Here is a 22598-nt window from a genome sequence, read left to right as displayed (position 1 = left end):
CTCTACCGGCATCACCTACGGCTCCTAGAACGCTTCCACCAGCGTTGTCTCCGCTCCATCCTCAACATCCATTGGAGCGACTTCATCACCAACATCGAAGTACTCGAGATGGCAGAGGTCGACAGCATCGAGTCCACGCTGCTGAAGATCCAGCTGCGCTGGATGGGTCACGTCTCCAGAATGGAGGACCATCGCCTTCCCAAGATCGTGTTATATGGCGAGCTCTCCACTGGCCACCGTGACAGAGGTGCACCAAAGAAAAGGTACAAGGACTGCCTAAAGAAATCTCTTGGTGCCTGCCACATTGACCACCGCCAGTGGGCTGATAACGCCTCAAACCGTGCATCTTGGCGCCTCACAGTTTGGCGGGCAGCAACCTCCTTTGAAGAAGACCGCAGAGCCCACCTCACTGACAAAAGGCAAAGGAGGAAAAACCCAACACCCAACCCCAACCAACCAATTTTCCCTTGCAACCGCTGCAATCGTGTCTGCCTGTCCCGCATCGGACTTGTCAGCCACAAACGAGCCTGCAGCTGACGTGGACTTTTTACCCCCTCCATAAATCTTCGTCCGCGAAGCCAAGCCAAAGAAAGAAGATGAAACCGTGCACATAACGAGTCAATTAGGTACAATTAAAGCAGTAGTTTTCAAACTTTTTCTTTCCACTCACATACCACCTTAAGCAAACCTTTACTAATCACAGAGCACCTATGGCATAGGGCTTATGTGGAAAGAAAAAGTTTGAAAACCACTGTTCTGGTCCATACAAGTGTATTGTTGAGTGAAGGAATGTCACACTGAGGTACATTACACAGCAAAACTGAGCAAGTTGATTTAAAAAAAATGAATAGGGACTGCAGCATATGATTAAGTAGCAGTGACATCTGGTTCCAATGTGCTTATCAGAAGCTGGACCTTTCTATATAAAACTCGAGTAAAACTGGAAGTTTGACCAATTGTGGCTACATGCCAAATAGCATTGATCTGCCTGATATAGAAGCCTCAATCCCATGCCTTCCCAGAATCACATCAGATTGCATCCATCAGAGCTTGGTTAATTCCCAGGCCTGGACAAATGTCATGGTTATAGGTAAATTAACTCATATATTAATTAACAACACCAGCACTTATTCATCACTGCTAATTTTTTTGTCTGAACCCAACCAAGATGTGGGACAAGGAATATTAAGTCTGCAAATATTATTTATAGCAATCCCCTTTGCCTAGTTATGACAAAATGAGATTGAAGAGTTTTCTTTGGAAAACTGAGAGGCGATTTGTTGAGATGTTCTCCTCCTCTTTCAAAAGTACTAACATCATTCCTTGTGTAAGAGAATCAGCTTAAGATCAGGACTGTCAACGAGGCATTAGCAGTGCAAATCAATGCCTTCATAGGGTGACATGACGGCAAAGCTACACATTGGCTTTCAAGTGAAATAGGTTCAAGTGTCACTTACTGTTGGTTTGTATCAGACATCCATTTGGTGAAAGCCAATAGTTATATTGTCAAAACTAGAGTTGGACTGGGGAAATCCATGCCATGCCTTTTTTCCTGATGTTCCTAGCTCCTTGCATCTTTGAAATATATTTTTACCCCTTTCTTCATAATGATGAGTATCCCATTGTCCTTTTCCTGGCCTGCCATAGGATGAGGAAGTGGCAGAACTGGGTTTGTGAAAGTGCTACCACACAATTATTACCATTGCTTCTCAGGCTTCAATATGGTCAGTGTGAGCATTTGGGTTAATGACAGGACATTGGTCAATGTTGGGACCTAATGATCAGTGATGTGTCACTATGGATAAAGGTGCTGTTGTTATGTGTTGGATCTGTTGTCAGTGATGGATCATTATAGTCAACAATGGAGGTTTCAGTCAGTGATGGAGTATTTGGTCAATGACAGAACTTGGTTAAACATGACTTAGCTTAGAAGGCTTGTTTCAATCAGATGGATTGTTATGGTCAGAAACAGATTATTCCAGCAGCAATCAATATTTATTATCCAAGATGGATTGTTTTGGTCAATGACTTATTATGGCACGCATATTGCTTCATAATGCTTATGAAAGCTTCATCTGCCCAGTTTGGTGGATTGGGCTATAATTTCAAAAGTAGGCAACCCCCTTTATTCTTTGGCTGATCTCCCTCTCTGTTCATTGACAGTTCACTTTCTTCCTGATTTATTAGTTCATCCTGATCACAAGAGAGCTGCAACATGTACTTATAAAGCAACACTGTGTCTAATATGTCCAAACTATGAAAACAAGAACTGTTGGCTTGTTCAGAGTACTTGCTTGTAAGAAACAGTTAGGCAAAGGAATACACAATGTTTAGTCTTTAGCGACTATCCTCAGGAAGCTTGCAGGGAATTTGGGTGTGAAATTCCTTTATCCTAAACAGACCTAATCAGTTGTTAGAAGTGCCAACAATAATGAACATAAATATTTATGTTAGCAACCTCTCCACCATCTCCCTCTGTTCCCCAGACCACAAGGATTGCAGGGGGAGAAACCACCGGTGCTGGGCACCAGAGCAGAACAATACAACCGCACCCCCCCCCACCCCTCCACCAAGAGGGAGAAGCCTGGGAGAGGACCTGGAGGGTAAGAGACACATCAGCAGACCAGTATGGGCCTCAGTGGTTGAACAATTCACACCAGGCCATGGTCTGCTGGAGAACGGCTCGTGGGAGCCAGGGTGCTGATGATGCGCAGGGGTCCCAAAGGGCCACAAGTGTTAGCAGTTTCTTAATTACATCTCTATAACCATATACTCATCCAGACCTGCTTCCACAGCCACATGTCCAATAATCACCTTTTGTCTGTTGGTCTGCACTCCTCCCCTGCTATTTCTTTTATTCAGGCACCTGGCTGCTTTTTGCTCATACCTTGAAGAAAGGCTCAGGCCTGAAATGATAATTATAAATTTTTAGTTATTATGAAACTGTGAGACCTATTTGAGTTCCTCCAGCATTTCTGTGTTTTTACTACAATCACAGCATCTGCAGACTTTTGTGTTTCACCCCTCATTATTGGAGGTGGCGGGATCTTGTGCTTTTCTTTCTCAAGTGGACTCGTGGCACCCCTATGTGTGCAAACAAATGTGATGTATTTTGTGCATGTGGCAACGAAGGAATCTTGAATCTTGAACACACTATGTTATCTCTTTGAAAAATTCAATATAATTAGTCAGTAGGGATCTCCCATTAACAAATTCGCATTGATTATCCCTGATTAACCACTACCGTTTCAAGTGTAGATTAATCCTGTCATTCAAAACTCTTGCCAGTAATTTCCTTGTCTCATTATTCCTGGTGCAGTGAGAAGGGTTCTCTGGCAAGCAGTTCAACAAGTTACCTCTAACATGTAAAGAAGAAGATACAATTTTCTGAAGTGGGTGGATAGGGTTGTAAAGAAAGTTTTTGGCACACTAGCAATAAATCAAAGTACTGAGTACAGGATTTGGGGATGCTATGTTGAAGTTGTTTCAGAATTTATTATCATGAACGTGTGTCGCAAAATTCATTGTTTTGTGGCAGCATTATTGTGCAATACTGGTGCAAAAATTGCTGTAAATTACATTTCTATAAATAACTAAAAATATAAACAGATTAATGCAAAAGAAGATTGTCTATTCAGAAATATGATGGTGGAGGGGAAGGAGCTGTTTTTGTACCATTGTACACAGCACAGGGTGCGGGCTGATGGCATTTGCAGGTGAAGAACCCACATAGGCTGTGGGCTGCTGGCAACTTAAGATCAAAAGACTCATACCAGGCTGCGGGAGACTGGCTCATGAGAACCAGATGTTGGAACTGGGATTTGAGAGGGTGCTGAAGGCGAGGAGGGCTCCTGGGGGGCCCTGCGCCCTGAAGGCTTCCTCATTGTGTGGGAGTTTGGGTATGGAGCTCAGGTTGCCGATGGTTTGAAGTGAACTGGAATTTTGTGTGCCTGCAGAGGGTGTTGGAACACTAGAGGCAAATACACGGAGACTTGGTGACTTTGAGGGGACTCTTCTTCGTTTCTCTTTCTCTGATTGTAAGAGGTGCTTGGCAATGCTAACATTAATGATGAACATGGCAGATTAAAGGAAATTTCATGTAATATGACTTCTGCTTTATTACATGACCATAAAATAAAATCTGATCTGACATTGGTGAGGTCAAATTTAGAATATTGTTTGCAGTTCTAGCCACCTACCTACAGGAAACGAGTTATAAGGAAAGGTTGAATCACTAAGGGCTTTATTCCCTGGATTGTTGGAGAATAAGGGGATATTTGATAGAGGTAAACACTGCCTGTCCCGCATCGGACTTGTCAGCCACAAACGAGCCTGCAGCTGACATGGACTTTTTACCCCCTCCATAAATCTTCGTCCGCGAAGCCAAGCCAAAGAAAGAAAAAAAAACACTATTATGAGGCGTATAGATAAGGTAAATCCAAGTAGGCACTTTCCACTGAAAGTGGGAGAGACAAGAACTTGAGGTCATGGTTTAAAGGTGAAATGTTTAAAGGGAAAATAGGGGATCTTCTTGGATGCAAGTTCAAATTTAGACATTTAATAGAAAATAAGTAGATGGATGAGAGAAGTATGGAGAGCTATAATCTGGGACTAGGCAGAATAAACAGTTCAAAGCATACTGGTTGGGCTGAAGGGCCTGCTTCTTGCCATAGTGTTCTATGTTGCACAATTACATAATAAACCAGGCACAGCCCAAAACATTACCCGTTATATGTTCTGTACATTTTATAAGACACAAAATGCAAGACCAACTGCTGCAAATATAAATATACACAATGAATCATACTATTATATACTCCTGCATCCAGGTCCACTTGTCACCAAGCTATGGATGTGTGCTATCAATTGTCTGGATGTAATAAGGAGTCCTGAATCCTGAAACTGAGATAAATTCTGCCTAGGGCACCTGATGCTTAAAGGATTATGGTCCATTATAGAATGTAAATGTTTGTTGATAAACAGTTTAGCAAGTTCATGCTATCTTTTTATCAGCTGTCTCTATCTGTGGTCATTAACAATGCTTTGGAACACTCTCACTCTTACCCAACTAATTCTCTTTCAGTGTTCATCACACTCAAGGCCCTTTCAGGTGGCAGCCTTAAAAGGCTGCTGCAGCATTAACTGGTCCACCTGAAAGGGCCTATTCATATTCAGAGGTGCCTCGTAGCGCCTCCAGATCTGATGGAGGCGGAGCAACTGGTGCAGCAGTGCCACCTGTCATAAGTATGTGACATAGCAATGTCCTTCTTCCCTACCCATAATCCCCCATGCAGGTGGAACTGCCCTGTGTTTCCCAGAACAGTTCCAGCTGCGTGGGGGATTATGGGTAGGGAAGAGTGTCATTGCTATGCCGTGTTTTGAGCTGCAGAGAGTGGCCCTGGTGCAGGAGCTGACATAGCCTGCACTGGCCACCCCCCCATGTCCCCCGCCAGCCGCCCCTGCCCTGATGTCCCCCGCCAGTCACCCCTCCCCGATATCCCCCGACAGCTGCCCCTGCCCCGCTGGCCGCCCCACCCCAACGGCTACCGCAGACCACCCCTGCCCCAATGGCCCCCACCGACTTCCCCTCCCCAGTGGGGCAGTGGATATCAGGTAGTGCACCGGGGGGATTGTCAGGTAGTATGGCGGGGAGCTATCAGGCAGGGGAACGGAGGGCTGTCAGGCAGTGGGCTATCAGGTAGCGGGGAGTTGGGTCACGGGTTGATGGAGTGCGTCAGTGGAGCATGGCATCGTCACCTCAGAGGCACTTCTGCCTTATTCAGGTAAGTATGTCTTTAACCGTAAGGGGGGAGATAATGTGGCTTTAAATGGGGGTGTTCAGGCCACCTAAAAGGGCCTTCATACAGAGGCTACAAGATGTAGCATTTTTAAGAGTTACATTTCACTTTCACGGCAAAGTACGGAGACACCAGAGACCACAGATGCTGAAATCTGAAAAAAAAACTAACTGTTCGAGGAAAAAAATAATTGATAGATGGAAGCTGACAAAGAAAGAGAGGACCTTCACCTTCATCCTCTTTCCACATCCATGGATCCATCTGTCCATAAGTCTTCATATTTGATTGGTCTACCTATCACCTACTGGCTCCAATCTCGCCCCTCTTCCTTATACGAGCATATTATCCATCTCCACTCTCAGTCATAGTGCTGTAGAGCCTGAAAACATGTTGATCATCCAGACCCAAAGCATCAACTTCCCTTCCACACCACCCTCCCCCACCCAACCAAATGCTGCTTCTTCCAAGCCACTTGTTTTTGATGCCAAGACATTGTGAGTATTGTGTCCATGGCCTGGAATATGCCTGTAGAGACAATGGCTTCCATGTCCTGTCCTGTCTTGCATTATCTCTAAAGGTAACATATCTTCCATAAAATAGGGGAACCAAAACTCTACATGATGCTTTGGCGTGGTCTCCCTCATGGAGCTGCATTAAGACATTACAATTTTTAAACTTTGGACCCTTGGAATAAAAGCCAACATTTCATCAGAGGCATTTCTGCTACACCTGTATCCTGGTGGAAGGATTAAAGGAGTGTGGGGTCCAAAGTGTGATGGGTCCTGCACTCCTTACCTGAAAGGATGATGAAGGCAGAAACCCTCATCACACTGGAGGTTTCTGAATGAGTCTTCAGGAATTATGACCTCCAATCTCTCAACTGAGAGTTGAGATGTGGGAGACATGCTGGTGGATAGGTTAATTGCCTTTGGGAATTGACCAAGCAAAATTGGTTAAATTACACTGGATAACAAAGATTTTGCTTCTTGAACACTTTTGGATATATTTTATGGAATTTGGGATGCTGATCATAAAAATGACCTTAAATATTTCTTATCACGTAATTTTAAAAAAGATATAACCTACTTTTGTGATTTCCTGTCATAATCTACTTCAAGCAAGCAAAACCATGAAGTGCAATATATCATTGAAACTTCATTTTCTGCATTGGCTCTCGGACTTGGTGCAGTTAGTAACGAACAAGGTAAAAGGTTTCACCAGGACAATGCAACCAGGGAAGAGTGGTATCAGGGCAAATGGAATCCATTCATGTTGGCTGACTATTGTTGGACACTGACATGAGAGGCATCAGATGCTGAGGGCAAATGAAAATCAGCAGCAAAACATTTTTAGATCAGTTGAACCAATGCAATGAGTCAGCATTATTATGCAATTAAACAGGCTAAATTCAATAACAGTTAATTGAATGTTTCTCCAACTTCCTATGTGATACAGCAAATCTGAAATGATTTTTGTGTTCAGCTTGAAGTTGTGTATCATAATCCCCGATTTTTTTTCAAGAAGCAAACCTTTGAAAAAAAATTGTTGTCCAGTGTTATTGATTGGCACAGACACTAGTATGAGAGCCATGCCATGAATTTTTTCAAATTTCCCTGTGATACAGCAGGAGGTTATTTTCCAAGTAATTCCTTTAATTCAATTCCCCACATATATCTCTGTAACCCATTGTCTTCCACAAGACCATTTTGACACCTTCTGATTCTATCTCCAGCCACATATTCTGAGGGTAAATAAGCCCACAACTCTATGGGATGTGGAGGGGATTTAGAGCATGCAGGGCAAACCCATGCAGTCATGGGGAGAACACACAAATTGTGCACAGTCAGCACCAGAGTGCCCTGCGGTGTCACTGTGTTGTCTCACCCTAAATGTCTATGATTTGATGATGTGGGCACATAGGAACTACAGATCTTGTTTCAAAGTCCATGGATACTCTATCAATCTACCTTTTGAACTTGGAAGACATTTGTGCTCGACACTCTCCTCCTTTTCAATGGAGTTGGATATATTCTAATACTTATAATCAACTTTCCAGCAACTAATGGACATAGTAGAGCATGGTGTGGACTTCCTTTTCGTATACTCGTCACCAGCCACTCCCACTAAGAACACCTGCAATATCTGCGTTTACTCTGCTGCCACCTACAGGAGTTTGGGCCAACTGTGAACCCTGCCAAGTGTAAATTCGAGCAGTCCTCTATTGAGTTCTTGGGTCATCAGATCAACAGCTGAGGTGTCATTTCATTGCCTTCCAAGGTGGAAGCCATCCTTAAATTCGCCAGACTCGATACTATCAAAGGACTCCAGGAATTTGTGGGGATGGTCAATTTCTATTGTTATTTTCTACCCTCTGCAGCTCATATTATGAAACCCCTCTTCGACCTAATTTCCAGTGGTGCCAAAGAATTCAAGTGGACAAAGAAGACAACGGTAGCATCCCAGCAGACCAAAGATGACCTAGCAAAGGTAACACTGCTGGTGTATCCACAAATGGATGCACCAACCACCTTGAAAATAGACACATCTGATGTGGCAAGTAGGCAGGATCTTGGAACAGTACACCAGTGGACAATGGAACCCTCTAGCATTTTTTAGTAGGCACCTCCGCCCTCCCAAAAACGAAATACAGCACATTCGATAGGGAACTGCTGGTGCTGTATCTAGCGGTCAGACACTTCTGTTACTTTTTGGAAGGCAGGGACTACAGGTTTTTACTGACCACAAACCGCTAATATTTGCCTTTGAGAAGGCATCAGATCCCTGGTTAGCCCGCCAGCAACATCATCTATCTTACATATCTGAGTTTTCAACCAGGATTAAACATATCTCCAGTAAGAGTAACGTTGTGGCTGATGCCCTGTCCTACTTCTTCGTTCAAGCAGTACATGCCTTCTCTCTGTGTGTATACTACATGGCACATGCCAAAGCTCAGCGCCAGGATGAAGAACTCCTGGCTTATAGAACTGCTGTCACGAACCTTTGGACCACTTTCCTGTGCAACGTTTCCACAGGTCAGCCTCACCCTATCGTTCCTGCTGCATGGAGATGTTGCATTTTCAATGCCATTCATGGACCATCCCACCCCTCAATTCGAGCAACGGTCCACCTGATAGCCGACAAGTTTGTATGGCATGAACTCAGAAAGTAAGTCATGTGCTGGGCAAAGACAATCACAGACTGCCAATCTGCAGAAGTAGAAAGGCACATGAAGGCGCCACTTCAGCCTTTTCAGCCACCGCAGCACAGATTCGACCACGCACATGTCAAAATTGTTGGCCTGCTTCTGGTGTCACGAGGGTCTAGGCACTTGTCATCGACAGATTCACTAGGTTGCTGGAGGTGGTTCCTATGGTGGACTCATCGACTGATTCATACGCCAGAGCTTTTATTTCTGCCTGGGTATTTTGGTTTAGCCTACCCACACAGGTTACCTCTGACAGACGTGCACAGTTTACCTCCACACTCTAGGATGTTTTATCGCGACTGCTGGGAATGCAGCTCCACCACATGATAGCCTACCACCCACAGTTGAATGGCCAGGTGGAGCGGTTCCATAGGCACATGAAGGCTGAACTGATGGCCCACCTCCAGGGAATTAATTTGGCAGACAAGCTGCCCTGGATTCTCCTGGGAATAAGAATGGCACCCAAGGAGGATCTCAACTCCTCATCGGCAGAGTTTATGGAGCCACACTCAATGTATCTGGGGAGTTCATGCCCGCAGCATGCGGACAGAAGGTGCCACCGACAGAAGCCTTAGGCAGAGTGCGGGAGCGGCTTGGAAATTTGGCCCCAATTCCCACGTCAAAGCATGGTACGACACCCTTCATCCCAAAGGAGTTCCAGGACTATGAGTATGTGTTTGTGCGTAGAGGGCCACCCTTTCAGAGGCCAATATGATGGCCCCTTCAGGGTGCTATGAAACAATCGTTCAACTTGTGTACTGGACATTGGGGGGGGGGGGCATCCAGAGACATTTACAATTGAACAAGTAAAGCGTGCTCATCTAGAACTTGATCGGACCTAGCCATGACTGCCAATGAGAAGGCGTGGATGACCGCTCAAGAGCGGTGGACAGTAATGGCACCGGAGATTTAGCCTCCTATTGCCAGTTCTTTGGGGGGCCATGCAGCGGCTCACTGGAGGCTTAATTGAACCATCTTGGGAGGTTCTGAGTGATGTCATGACATCACAATGCGATGACATAATTTGGAATGCGCATGGTTTTTAAAAGCTGCGAGTGACTGTTTGAGTAAATGACTTATACTGAACTTCGACTCGACTATGTCTGATCATTTTCTTATTCTTCATTTCGCACTTTGACACAATTGCTACAATGGGATAAATGGGCCGGTGAAGAGGAAGAGAGTCTTGGCATTAAAATTAAAAATGGATTTTTGCAGGAAACACATCTTACCAAATTGGAACAAGATAAATTAAAAAGAGGATGGGTGGGACAAATAACATAGTCTTCCTTTGGTTCAAAGGCAAGAGGGGTGGTGATTCTAATTAATAAAAATATACCAGTGTTAATAGAAGATACCTTGATTGATCAACCCGGAAGGTATGTAATAACACATTGTAAAATTTATGGGAAGCATGACCATTTATGAATATTTATGCTCCAAATTATGACGATGTAGCCTTTATAAAGAATATCTTCTTAAAAACAGCAGAGGGAAGACAACATATATTGCTTGGACCCAATACTAGATAAAAAACATGGACAAAAGCAGCAAAAACCACAATTTCATATGTAGGGAGGCAATTAAATCACAGAGAGACTATTCTTTTTATTCAAGAGTGCACGACTCACATACAAGGATAAAAACAAAATACCTAGCAAGGCTTCTATCAGACTACTCTCCATTAATATTAACTATAACAATAATAGAAAAGCAAGAGAATGTTTACAGATGGTGTCTCAAGACTACATTGGTACAGACCTGCAAATTTATAATGAGACTGATAGAAATATTTTGTGAAACAAATCTGCTGTTTACTAATAATAGTTTTCTGATATGGGACATGTTCAAAGCATACTTAAGGGGACAAATTATATCCTATACAAAGAATCTTAGAGGAAACATATGGCAGAAGTAAACAGTTTGGAGAAAGATACAGAATTAGAAAAAAAATCAAAGAAAAGGATGACAAGAACAATACAGATTACTGGAGAATAAAAAGCTGAGATACAATACAATACAAACATATAGGACAGAAAAAGCTCTATTAAAAACTAAACAACAATGCTATGAGTTGGGTGAATGGGTGCACAAAGTTTTTGCATGGTAGATTAAAACAGAGGAGTCATCAAGAATGATAAATGCTATAAAAACAGAGACAGATACCCTAGAATAGTGGTTCTCAACCTTTTACTTTCCATTCACATACCACTAAGTATTCCCTATGCTATAGGTGCTCTGTGATTATTAAGGGATTGCTTAAGCTGGTATGTGGGTGGAAAGAAAAAGTTTGAAAATCACTGTTTTAATCATACCTAATTGACTCGTTATGTGCACAGTTTCATAACTCCAAAGGAAATAGGCCAATGACAATTTTCTCAAGCAAAATATTTAATTAACAATTGGGTCTTGAGCAGTGATTGTCAACCTTCCCTTCCCACCCACAAACCACTTTAAGAAATCCCTTACTAATCACAGAGCACTTATGGCATAGGGATTACTTAAAGTGGTATGTGAGTGGAAAGAAAAAGGTTGAGAACCACTGCTAAGCAAAAAGAAATTAATAACATTTTTAGAAAATATTACATGAAATTATACAAATCAGAATTACTAGGAGATGAGAATGTAATGAAAGAATTTTTGTTGAATGTCAAACTTCCAAAACTAGAAGAGAGAGAAAGAATAAAATTAGATACTCCTTTCACAAGGGAAGAAATTGAAAAAGCCCCGGGCATCCTACAGGCTAATAAATCATCTGAGTTTTATAGACAATTCAAAGAATTATTAATGGCCCTTTTAATAATGTCCTGGCCCAAGCAGTGGAAACACAGACCCTCCTGGAATCATTTTCAACTGCGATTATCTGTGTTACCAAAAACTAAGTCATACAGACCAATATCCTTGTTAAATGCTGATTATAAGATACTAGTGAAAGCATTGGCTAATAGATTAGGAAAGAGCTATAGGTGCCACAAGACTCGCACCACCAGGTTCAGAAACAGCGGCTGCCCCTCCACCATCAGACTCAACAACAAACTCAATCAAAGACTCATTTAAGGACCCTTACTTGTGCACTTTATTGATTTTCTTTTTGTTCTCTCTGTAGTTCTGCCACACCCACAAGAAAAAAGGAATCTCAGGGTTGTATGTAATATCATGTATGTACTCTGACAATAAATTTGAAACTGAAGCAGTGTGAAGATCGTTCTGGTTCAGAGATGAAAGAATTGATGACAGTCCACAAATGTGCTGGGAGAAACTCCATACAAAGTAGAGGCATTCACCATTTCAGGCTTGAAGAGCTCAGGCCCGAAATGTTAACTACCTTTTACTTTCCATGGATGCTGTGTGATCTTCTGAAATTCTCCAGTACTTTTGTGTACTGTGCTAGACCTCAGCATCTGCAGATTTTCTTGTAAATTTCAGAACTGGTTAACTGACCAAAGGCACACAACAGGGAAAAATTGGTTATTGTTGGACTGATAAGTTGTAATGATGGGGTGTCACAGGGATCAGTGCTGTGACTTCAAGTACTGTGTAAGCAATTTATTTTATGATGTAGCCAAAGACTGGTATGAAAATATGTTCAGAACCAGACATACAGATTTTGCAAAGGAATATAAACAGTGATTGTGTGAGTGGGCAAAGCTGTGGCAGATGGAGTACAATACAAGAAATTGTTAGGTCATCTGCTTTCATTTGAAAACTTGTGATGCTAGTATTCTGAGTCTTCTTTGTTTTCTGCATGAAAGGGAGATTGAAGCAGAAAAATTCATCATGCTTGGATGAATACTGGAAGAGTTGTAACATGCATCATTATGGACCAAGCACTGATCACTGGTTATAGGGTGAGTAGCACTTTTCAAACTAATATGAATACAGTGGGCCAAACGGTCTTTCATAGCAACATAAGAAATAAGAGCAGGATTAAGCCATCTGGCGCATTGAAGTTGCTTCGCCATTCAACAACATCAGAGCTGATCTGGCGAAGGGCTCAGCTCCACTTACCCCATCATCCTTAATTCCCCAACTCTGCAAAAATCTATGTGTCTTAATGAGTCAACCTCTACTGCTTCCTTAGGCAGAGATCCACAGATTCACTTTTCTCTGGGGAAAAATAGTTCCCTGACTCTTGAAGCTATATTCCATAATTTTGGTCTATGTCTTAAATTTTCAATGTTTCTATAAAGAAACTCAGGGAATTAACAAAGATACTGCAAGTAATTAGGAAAGGAATGGAACATTGTTGGCAAAGAGCATAAAGTACCAAAAGCAGGGAAGTATTTTTTTTACAATCATGTAGAGCCTCAATGAGACCACACAAGGAATAGATTTGGCACCCATTTTTGTAGAATATATTTGGCAATGAAAAGTAGGTTTTTTTTTAGTTAATATGAAGTTATGATATAATTTGTTACAAACTTACACATTTGAGAAATTATTAAAGAGAACTAGACAGAGGTATTATGAATTGGGCAAAAGAGCTCATAAAGTAATAGTTTGGCAGTTAAAAATGGAACAAGCTTCTCGAACAATACATGCTATTAGATATGATTCAACGATTACATTTAAACCTCAGGAAACAATGATGTGTTTTGAAAATTTTATGAAAAATTGTATACTTCTGAAGTATTGGAAGATTAAGCCAAAATTGATAATTTTCTATCTGATTTGGATTTATCTTTTTTGAGTGATAAGGATATTAAGGATTTTGATGCTTCCTTTACTGTTAAAGAAGTAATAGATGCGCTTCAATCTATGCCTAGTGGAAAGTCTCCAGGAGATGACAGTTTTACTTCTGAATTTTAGAAAGAATTTTCAGGACTTATTAATTCCTTTATTTATTTTTTTTTAACTTTATTTATTCGTTCAAAATACAGATAATAAGTAACATATATAACAATAAACTAAGCATAAATGATATATTTTATGTATATATATATATATATATAAAAGAAAAAAAAAGAAAAAAAAGGAACCCCCTTTCAGCCAACTCTCCTAAGGAGAGCCATAAAGAAAAAAAATTAAAGAAAAATTAAGCATACATATTAAGATCTAATCAATGTAAATCAGAGTATAAATATTCTGAATATAACAACCACTTATTAATAAAAAAACTATAGTTATCATGCAAAATATATGTAATTTTTTCCATTATTAAACAATATTTCATCTCATTATGCCATCTATTAATATCAATCATATTCGTATCTTTCCACGTACTAGCAATACATTTTTTCGCTACAGATAATGCTAAATATACAAAAGCAAGTTGAAATTGATCTAATCCCAAACCTTTCAGAGGTTGCAAACTACCCAATAAAAATACTGTCAGATCTAAAGGTATTTTAATCTTATACAGGTATTCCAGAAACAATTATACTTTCTTCCAAAAAGACTGTGTGACCAAACCGCATGAAAAAAAGTTCCAACACCGTTATCACATCTAAAATACAAATCTGATTCACGAAAACTATATTTTTTTTAGCTTTTCAGGTGTTAAATATAATTGATGTAAAAAATTATAATTAATCATTGCATAACGTGCATTTATCAGTCTAGTTACACTATCATAACAAATATCTGACCAATCATCCTTGGAAAAAGTAAAACCAATCTCCGCTTCCCATTTACCTTTAGATTTATCCCAACCCATTTTATCCATACCATCCTGTAATATTTGATACATAATTGATATATAACCCTTCTCTGGTACCTTCATAAGAAGTCTCAAATTTAGTCATTTCAGGTAAAGTCATATCTCTATCAAACACATGCTTTACCAAAGATCAAATTTGATAATAAAGAAACAAAGAATTCTTATCAATACCATAACTATCCCTCATCTGATCAAAAGATAAAAATTTACCTTCTTTAAAACAATCTCCCAAATTTTCCACACCTTTAAATCTCCAATGTAATAAACTTCGATTATGTATTGAGAAAGAAATAAGTTGATTATTATACAACGGAGTCAAGGCCAACAATTCACCACTAGAACCTATCATTTTCTTTTTCTTTGTCCATAACTTAATTAAATGTTTTAGTATAGGCACATTATGTTGCTGTAACAAATTTACATTCCATCCATTTGAAATTGATGTATTTCAAATTCAAAAATATTTACCATCTCAATTTTGGGCCAACTAGGGGGCTGTTCCAGATCCATCAATGAACTAATAAATTTAAGTTGGGCTGCTTCATAATAATTTTGAAAATGTGACAATCGTAATCCCCCTAGTTCATATTTCCAAGTTAATTTATTCAAAGCTACTCTTGAAAATTTACCTCTCCATAAAAACTCCCCAACCATTTTATTCAAATCTCGAAAAAAAGTATCATCAAGTAAATACGGAATAGATTGAAATAAATATTGTATACATGGAAAAATATTCATCTTAATAGTATTTATTCTACCCAATAAATTAATAGGTAAATCTTTCCATTTAATCAAATCAGTTTTAATTTTTTTTATTAACAGAACATAATTTAATTTATATAAAGATTGATAATTGACATCCATAATTATACCCAAATACTTAATTCGATCCGTCCATTTCAAGTTAAGAATGTTCTTATAAGCTGAATAATCTCCTTCACTCACCAGTAATATTTCGCTTTTTTCCCAATTAACTTTATATCCAGAAAGACGTCCATATTGCATCAAACACTCCTTCGAATGCAAAAGTGATTGAGCTGGATTTGTTAGGTACACCAATACATCATCAGCAAATAAATTAATTTTATATTCCTCATCTAAAACTTTCATACCCTGTATCTGTGCATTCTGTCTTATCAACTGTGCTAAAGGTTCAATCACTAACGCAAACAAAGCTGGTGATAAAGGTCAACCTTGACGAGTAGATCGGGTCAGTTTAAACGGTTCTGAAATCAAACCATTCGTCAGTACTCTGGCTACTGGTTTACTATATAAAGCCTTAACCCAACCAGTTAAAAAAAAGGACCAAACTTAAATTTCTCCAAAACTTTGAACAAAAAATTCCACTCAACTCTATCAAAAGCTTTTTCGGCATCTAAAGATATCACCATCGGGTGATCTGGAGATTGTCGAAATCTATTAATCAAACTAATCACATTTAAAATATTATCCGAGGCATATTTATTCTTTATGAAACCTGTTTGATCCATATGGATCAACTCAGGTAAAAACTTAGCTAATCTATTCACCAAAATTTTAGCTATAATTTTATAATCTACATTCAACAACGAAATCGGTCTACATGAAGATACTTTCAAAGGATCTCTATCTTTCTTTATAATTACCGTAATTAAAGCTCTAGAACAAGACTCAAGCAATTCATAATGTTCTCCGACCTGGCGTAGTACATCTCCAAACACTGTAGAGAGGTCATCATAAAAGACTTTATAAAATTCGACCGAGAATCCATCATCACCAGGCAATTTACCGTTCGGCATTTCCATCGTAGCCATTTTAATTTCCGAGTCAGTAAATGGTGTTTCCAACTCCTCTATATCTACATCCTCTAATATCGGTAAGTTCAATTGTGATAGAAAAAGATCAATCGATCCATTTTCGTGTTTTCCATCAGATGTATATAATTTTTTATAAAATAAACAAAATTCATCATTAATCTCGCGAGGTTAATACGTAATAAACGAATTCCGTCTAACAGCATTAATAGTCCTCGAAACCTGTTCTTTCTTTAATTGCCATGCCAATACCTTATGTGCTTTCTCTCCCCATTCATAATATCGTTGTTTAGTCCTATTAATCATACACTCAAATTGATAAGATTGCAAAGTATTATATTCCAATTTCAACCTGGACAATTCTATTTTCTGATCTTCTGTAACGTCTCTCTGAAATTCCCTTTTTAACTCACTAATCCGTTTCTCTAACTCAAGACTCTGATTTAATCGATTCTTTTTTATTTTAGAAGTATAACTAATTATTTGTCCTCTCAAATAAGCTTTCATAGCGTCCCATACTACAAATTTACTTTGAACAGAATTAGAATTTTCTTTCAAAAAAAATTAATTTGTTTTTTCAAAAAATCAATAAATTTTGCATTTTTTAACAGCATTATATTAAACCGCCCTTTGGAGCTGTCTGAGGGCAAAGACCATGTCAGTGGTTCCTCTGTTTGCGCGAAAGCCGCACTGTGATTCTGGGAGAATATTCTCGGCGACACTAGGTATTATTCTATTTAGACTGACATGACTTTGCATGACTGACATGGTCTTTGCCCTCAGACAGCTCCAAGAAAAGTGCAGAGAACAAAACAAAGGACTCTACATCACCTTTGTTGACCTCACCAAAGCCTTCGACACCGTGAGCAGGAAAGGGCTTTGGCAAATACTAGAGCGCATCGGATGTCCCCCAAAGTTCCTCAACATGATTATCCAACTGCACGAAAACCAACAAGGTCGGGTCAGATACAGCAATGAGCTCTCTGAACCCTTCTCCATTAACAATGGCGTGAAGCAAGGCTGTGTTCTCGCACCAACCCTCTTTTCAATCTTCTTCAGCATGATGCTGAACCAAGCCATGAAAGACCCCAACAATGAAGACGCTGTTTACATCCGGTACCGCACGGATGGCAGTCTCTTCAATCTGAGGCGCCTGCAAGCTCACACCAAGACACAAGAGAAACTTGTCCGTGAACTACTCTTTGCAGATGATGCCGCTTTAGTTGCCCATTCAGAGCCAGCTCTTCAGCGCTTGACGCCCTGCTTTGCGGAAACTGCCAAAATATTTGGCCTGGAAGTCAGCCTGAATAAAACTGAGGTCCTCCATCAGCCAGCTCCCCACCATGACTACCAGCCCCCCCACATCTCCATCGGGCACACAAAACTCAAAACGGTCAACCAGTTTACCTATCTCGGCTGCACCATTTCATCAGATGCAAGGATCGACAATGAGATAGACAACAGACTCGCCAAGGCAAATAGCGCCTTTGGAAGACTACACAAAAGAGTCTGGAAAAACAACCAACTGAAAAACCTCACAAAGATAAGCGTATACAGAGCCGTTGTCATACCCACACTCCTGTTCGGCTCCGAATCATGGGTCCTCTACCGGCACCACCTACGGCTCCTAGAACGCTTCCACCAGCGTTGTCTCCGCTCCATCCTCAACATCCATTGGAGCGCTTACACCCCTAATGTCGAAGTACTCGAGATGGCAGAGGTCGACAGCATCGAGTCCACGCTGCTGAAGATCCAGCTGCGCTGGATGGGTCACGTCTCCAGAATGGAGGACCATCGCCTTCCCAAGATCGTGTTATATGGCGAGCTCTCCACTGGCCACCGTGACAGAGGTGCACCAAAGAAAAGGTACAAGGACTGCCTAAAGAAATCTCTTGGTGCCTGCCACATTGACCACCGCCACTGGGCTGATAACGCCTCAAACCGTGCATCTTGGCGCCTCACAGTTTGGCGGGCAGCAACCTCCTTTGAAGAAGACCGCAGAGCCCACCTCACTGACAAAAGGCAAAGGAGGAAAAACCCAACACCCAACCCCAACCAACCAATTTTCCCTTGCAACCGCTGCAATCGTGTCTGCCTGTCCCGCATCGGACTTGTCAGCCACAAACGAGCCTGCAGCTGACGTGGACTTTTTACCCCCTCCATAAATCTTCGTCCGCGAAGCCAAGCCAAAGAAGAAGAAAAAAAAAATATTAAACCGCCAACAATAAGCCACTTGAACTTTTTCAGAAGTTATATATGTAAAGTATAACAAAGAATGATCCGAAATCACCCTACTTTTATATTCCACTTGTTGTATTTTCCCCTGTAGATGTGCCGATACTAAAAAAAGTAAATCCTTGAAAACGATTCATGTCGAGCTGAATAAAAGGAGAAATCCTTCTCTGTCGGGTTAAGACGTCTCCAAATATCCACTAAATTGAGATCTTTCATCAATGCTTGAACCTGAACTGCCATTTTAGATTTCTTAACTTTCTTCGGAGACTTAACCAATAAAGGTTCCAAAACATAATTAAAATCACCACCAACAAAAACATTCTCATTAGCCTGACCTAGATATAGAAATGCATCCGAAATAAATGTTTCATCATCTTCATTTGGGGCATAAATATTAAGTAAAGTCCAAAATTCACTAAAAATCTTACAATTTAATTTAAGAATACATCCTGCCTTTTCCACCATTGATTGTAATTCAAAAGATAAATTCTTATGTATCAAAATTGCTACACCTTTAGCCCTGGAATTAAATGAAGAAGAATATACATGTCCTACCCAATCCCTCTTCAATTTCATACTTTCTTTGACGTTCAGATGTGTTTCTTGTAAAACAGCGACATCAATTTTCATTTTCTTAATATACGCCAAAATACGCTTACGCTTAATCGGACTGTTTAAACCCCGAACATTAAAAGTAGCAAACTTCAACTTTGACATATCCACTAATATTACTAACACTAACAATATTGATATATAAAGATTCAAATCAACGTAAATAGGCCCTCCAATAGGAGAAAAAGAAACCACAAATTAGAAACTAAATAAAATAAAATGAAAAAAAAATTAAAAATAAAGTAAAAAAAAAACCCAAAACTACCAAGAGGTAGTAATCCCCAAACAAATCTTGGATGTGGATCACCCACCAGTGGCTGATGACTAATAGAACATAGAGCAAATCTCTCCCTCCCCAGCCAAACAAAGAATGACAACAAAATATCATAATGACATAAAAATAAAGTAAGAATAAGAAAGTTCTTCTATTCATCCAAGAGATTCCAAACTCAGTGACCCCATTTCAAGAGGAATTGGACTCTTTCCATTCCCATTTCTTCCATTTCCAGGACAACCAGTTTTTTCTTTAGGAGACAATGGTGGACTACGTCTTTGTCCTCTTACATCTGGCAACGAATCAGCAAAAATCATTGCTTCACGCTCATTCTCAAAAAACCGAGGTTGAAAGTCTCCACAAAACACCTTCAACACTGCTGGATAGCGAAAAGTACTTATAGCCTTTACGCCACAAAACCTCTTTAACTGGATTAAATCGACGCCGATGCAGAATAACCTCTTGACTCAAATCAGGATAGAAAAAAACTCTACTATTCTGAATCATTAATGGAGCTTGTCGTTGTCTCACATTTTGCACTGCTAGACGAAGTATCGTTTCTCTGTCCAAATAATTCAAACATTGGATTATCACGGGTCTCAGTGGTTGACCAGGCAGAGGTCTTCTTAAGGTTCTATGAGCTCTTTCCAATACCAGACCTCCAGAGAAAAATTCCTGCCCCAGTATTTGTGGAATCCATTCGGTTAAAAAACGAAGGGGATCTTGTTCTTCCATACCTTCTGGCAAACCAACAATCTTCACATTATTCCTTCTACTTTGATTCTCCAAATAATCTACTTTCTTCTCTAACTCCCGCTCACGTTCTCACAATTCTTTAACGGATTTTTCCACCTCCAATACTTTTTCTGTATTAGAAGCCACTTGTTGTTGACATTTCAAAAAAACAGCCTGAAATTTTTTAAAATCTTCACAAGATGCTTCCACACGTATTTTAACTGTATTGAGGTCTAAACTGAGCCTTTGAGTCATTTCATTCAACATAGGCTGAATGATAGCGTTTAACTGTTTACATTGCAAGTCAGAAAAGCTCAGCCCTGCTTTCTCTTGTGTAGTGGCAGGACCAGGTAACTGCAGCTCCTGCTGCATCTCAACAACAGGCAGTTTAACAGTTTTACTACGGGTCTGGACTCCCAGTGACAGCACCCCGACTTCCTCAGGGGGTTGACGCTGGGCTCCCCCCGCAACCCGTTGTTGTTGCAAAAACTCACGGAAAAGATCAAGATATTCAGGTTGGAGTACTTCCTGAGGCATCTCAAGCAATGGAGTCATCTTCTTGCGTGCTCCCTCCGTTAAAGTCAGCAGGCTGCCAGAATCGGGATCCACTTCGGGGGCACACGCACCTTCTTCCTGAGAATGGGTAATTCCAGCGATGTCCTTCTCCTGGTGAGTAGTAGTCATTTTTTCAACTCCCACAGGCAATCTTTGTGGTTTAGACACGGAAGAAATTGAAGCTGAAGTTGTAGCAGGCTGCTTAGGCCCTAAATCTTCAGCACTCCGAAAATGTAGTTTCTTCTGCACTTGAGGTTTAATCTTTTTACCATTAATGGCCATAACAGTTCCTTGATACTTTAAACTAAGTTTTAAAAAAATTTAAACTTGAAAACAAAGAGTTAAAAATGGGTTCTTAAAAGTCTGGCCAGAGAGGTCGAGATTACACGTCTGGACTCTACGCCATCTTGCCACGCCCCCCCCATTAATTTCTTTATTGATGGATGTATTGAAACAGGAGGCAGAGGTTCATTCTTTTCTGGATTCTTTTTCTAAAGCAATTATTAGTTATTCTTAAGAAAGACAGGGATCCATTGAAAGCAGGGACTTATAGACCTATTTTTTAATTAAATGTTGATTATAAAATTGTGGCAAAGGTTCTAGCTAACAGGTTAGCTAAATATTTACCAGGTTTAATTCATATAGATCAAGTGGGTTTTATGAAAAATTGATATTCAGCAGATAATATTGTGGTTGATATCTTTAATAAATGTTTCTTGGGAGCAATCCAACCTACCAATGGTTATTTCTCTTGATGGAGAGAAGGCCTTTGATAGAGTAGAATGGAGTTTTTTTATTTAAAGTTTTGGAGAAATTTAACTTTGGCCCTTTTTTTATTGTTTGTATAAAGGCCTTATATAGAAGTCCTACTGTTAGAGTTGTGACAAATGGACAGTTATCTTCACCTTTTATGTTAACTAGATCGACTAGGCAAGACTGTCCTTTGTCACCAGCTCTATTTGCATTGGTTATTGAACCTATGGCTCAGATGATTAGACAAGATAATAACATTGAAGGTATTAAGGTGAAATCTGATGAATTTAAAATTAACTTGTTTGCAAATGATGGTTTGATATATTTAACACAACCGTTGAATTCTTTGAGGAATTTGCATGATAGACTGGAGCAGTATGGTGAAATACAGGTTATAAAATTAATTGGGAAAAGAGTGAGATTGTGCCTCTAGCTGAAATGGATTATTCTTCGTGTAGGCATATTGTAAAATTTAAATGGTCAGATCGGATTAAGTAATTAGGTGTTAAGATAGATAGTAATTATAGTCATTTATATGAATTGAATTATTTGCCCTTATTTTAAAGTAGGTTCAACAGCTATATTAATACAAGTAAAAATTAAGTGGAGAGTATATTATCTGGAATTTCAGAAAGACCTTTTAAACATTTAAGATCCTGAGAGTGGTACTGAGAGGCTATTTCCTCTGATGGAATCTAGGAGTAGGTCAAGATAAGGAGTTGTAGCGGCACTATGGCAGCACTACAACTCCCAAGAGGCATCGAACCTGCTACGTCAGTGCGTGATGACGTCAGCATGTGACAAGTGCATGATTCTGGCGATGTGTGGATTATGAAGAGTAAATCCATTTGATTCACTCTAAAAACGCCTTGTGTGATTATTTCATCATGCCCACTGTGATTCCAGTGGCCACAATTGGTGACCCCGACGAGTCCAAAAAAGTATCTTTGGACAAACACGGACTCTGCAGCCATTGCTG

The 22598-nt window shown here is 40.0% G+C and overlaps 1 protein-coding gene across 15 annotated transcripts in view; it reads right to left on the bottom strand.

Moving 5' to 3' along the window:
* The window catches only part of exd3 (exonuclease 3'-5' domain containing 3), a 291961-nt gene that overhangs the window by 48239 nt on the left and 221124 nt on the right, over positions 1 to 22598 (bottom strand). The window contains exon 21 of one of the 15 annotated variants that reach the window (XM_069935343.1): positions 2815 to 2906. The exons of the other annotated variants lie outside the window; for them this stretch is intronic. Within the exon in view, the coding sequence (XP_069791444.1) occupies positions 2901 to 2906 (6 nt within the window). The 3' untranslated portion in view covers positions 2815 to 2900. Of the gene's footprint in view, positions 1 to 2814; positions 2907 to 22598 lie in introns of those variants that run through there. 15 annotated transcript variants of the gene reach the window in all.

This window comes from Narcine bancroftii, chromosome 1 (assembly GCF_036971445.1).
Source record: "Narcine bancroftii isolate sNarBan1 chromosome 1, sNarBan1.hap1, whole genome shotgun sequence".
NCBI classification, from domain to species: Eukaryota; Metazoa; Chordata; class Chondrichthyes; order Torpediniformes; family Narcinidae; genus Narcine; species Narcine bancroftii.
This window is presented reverse-complemented; position numbering and strand designations above follow the sequence as displayed.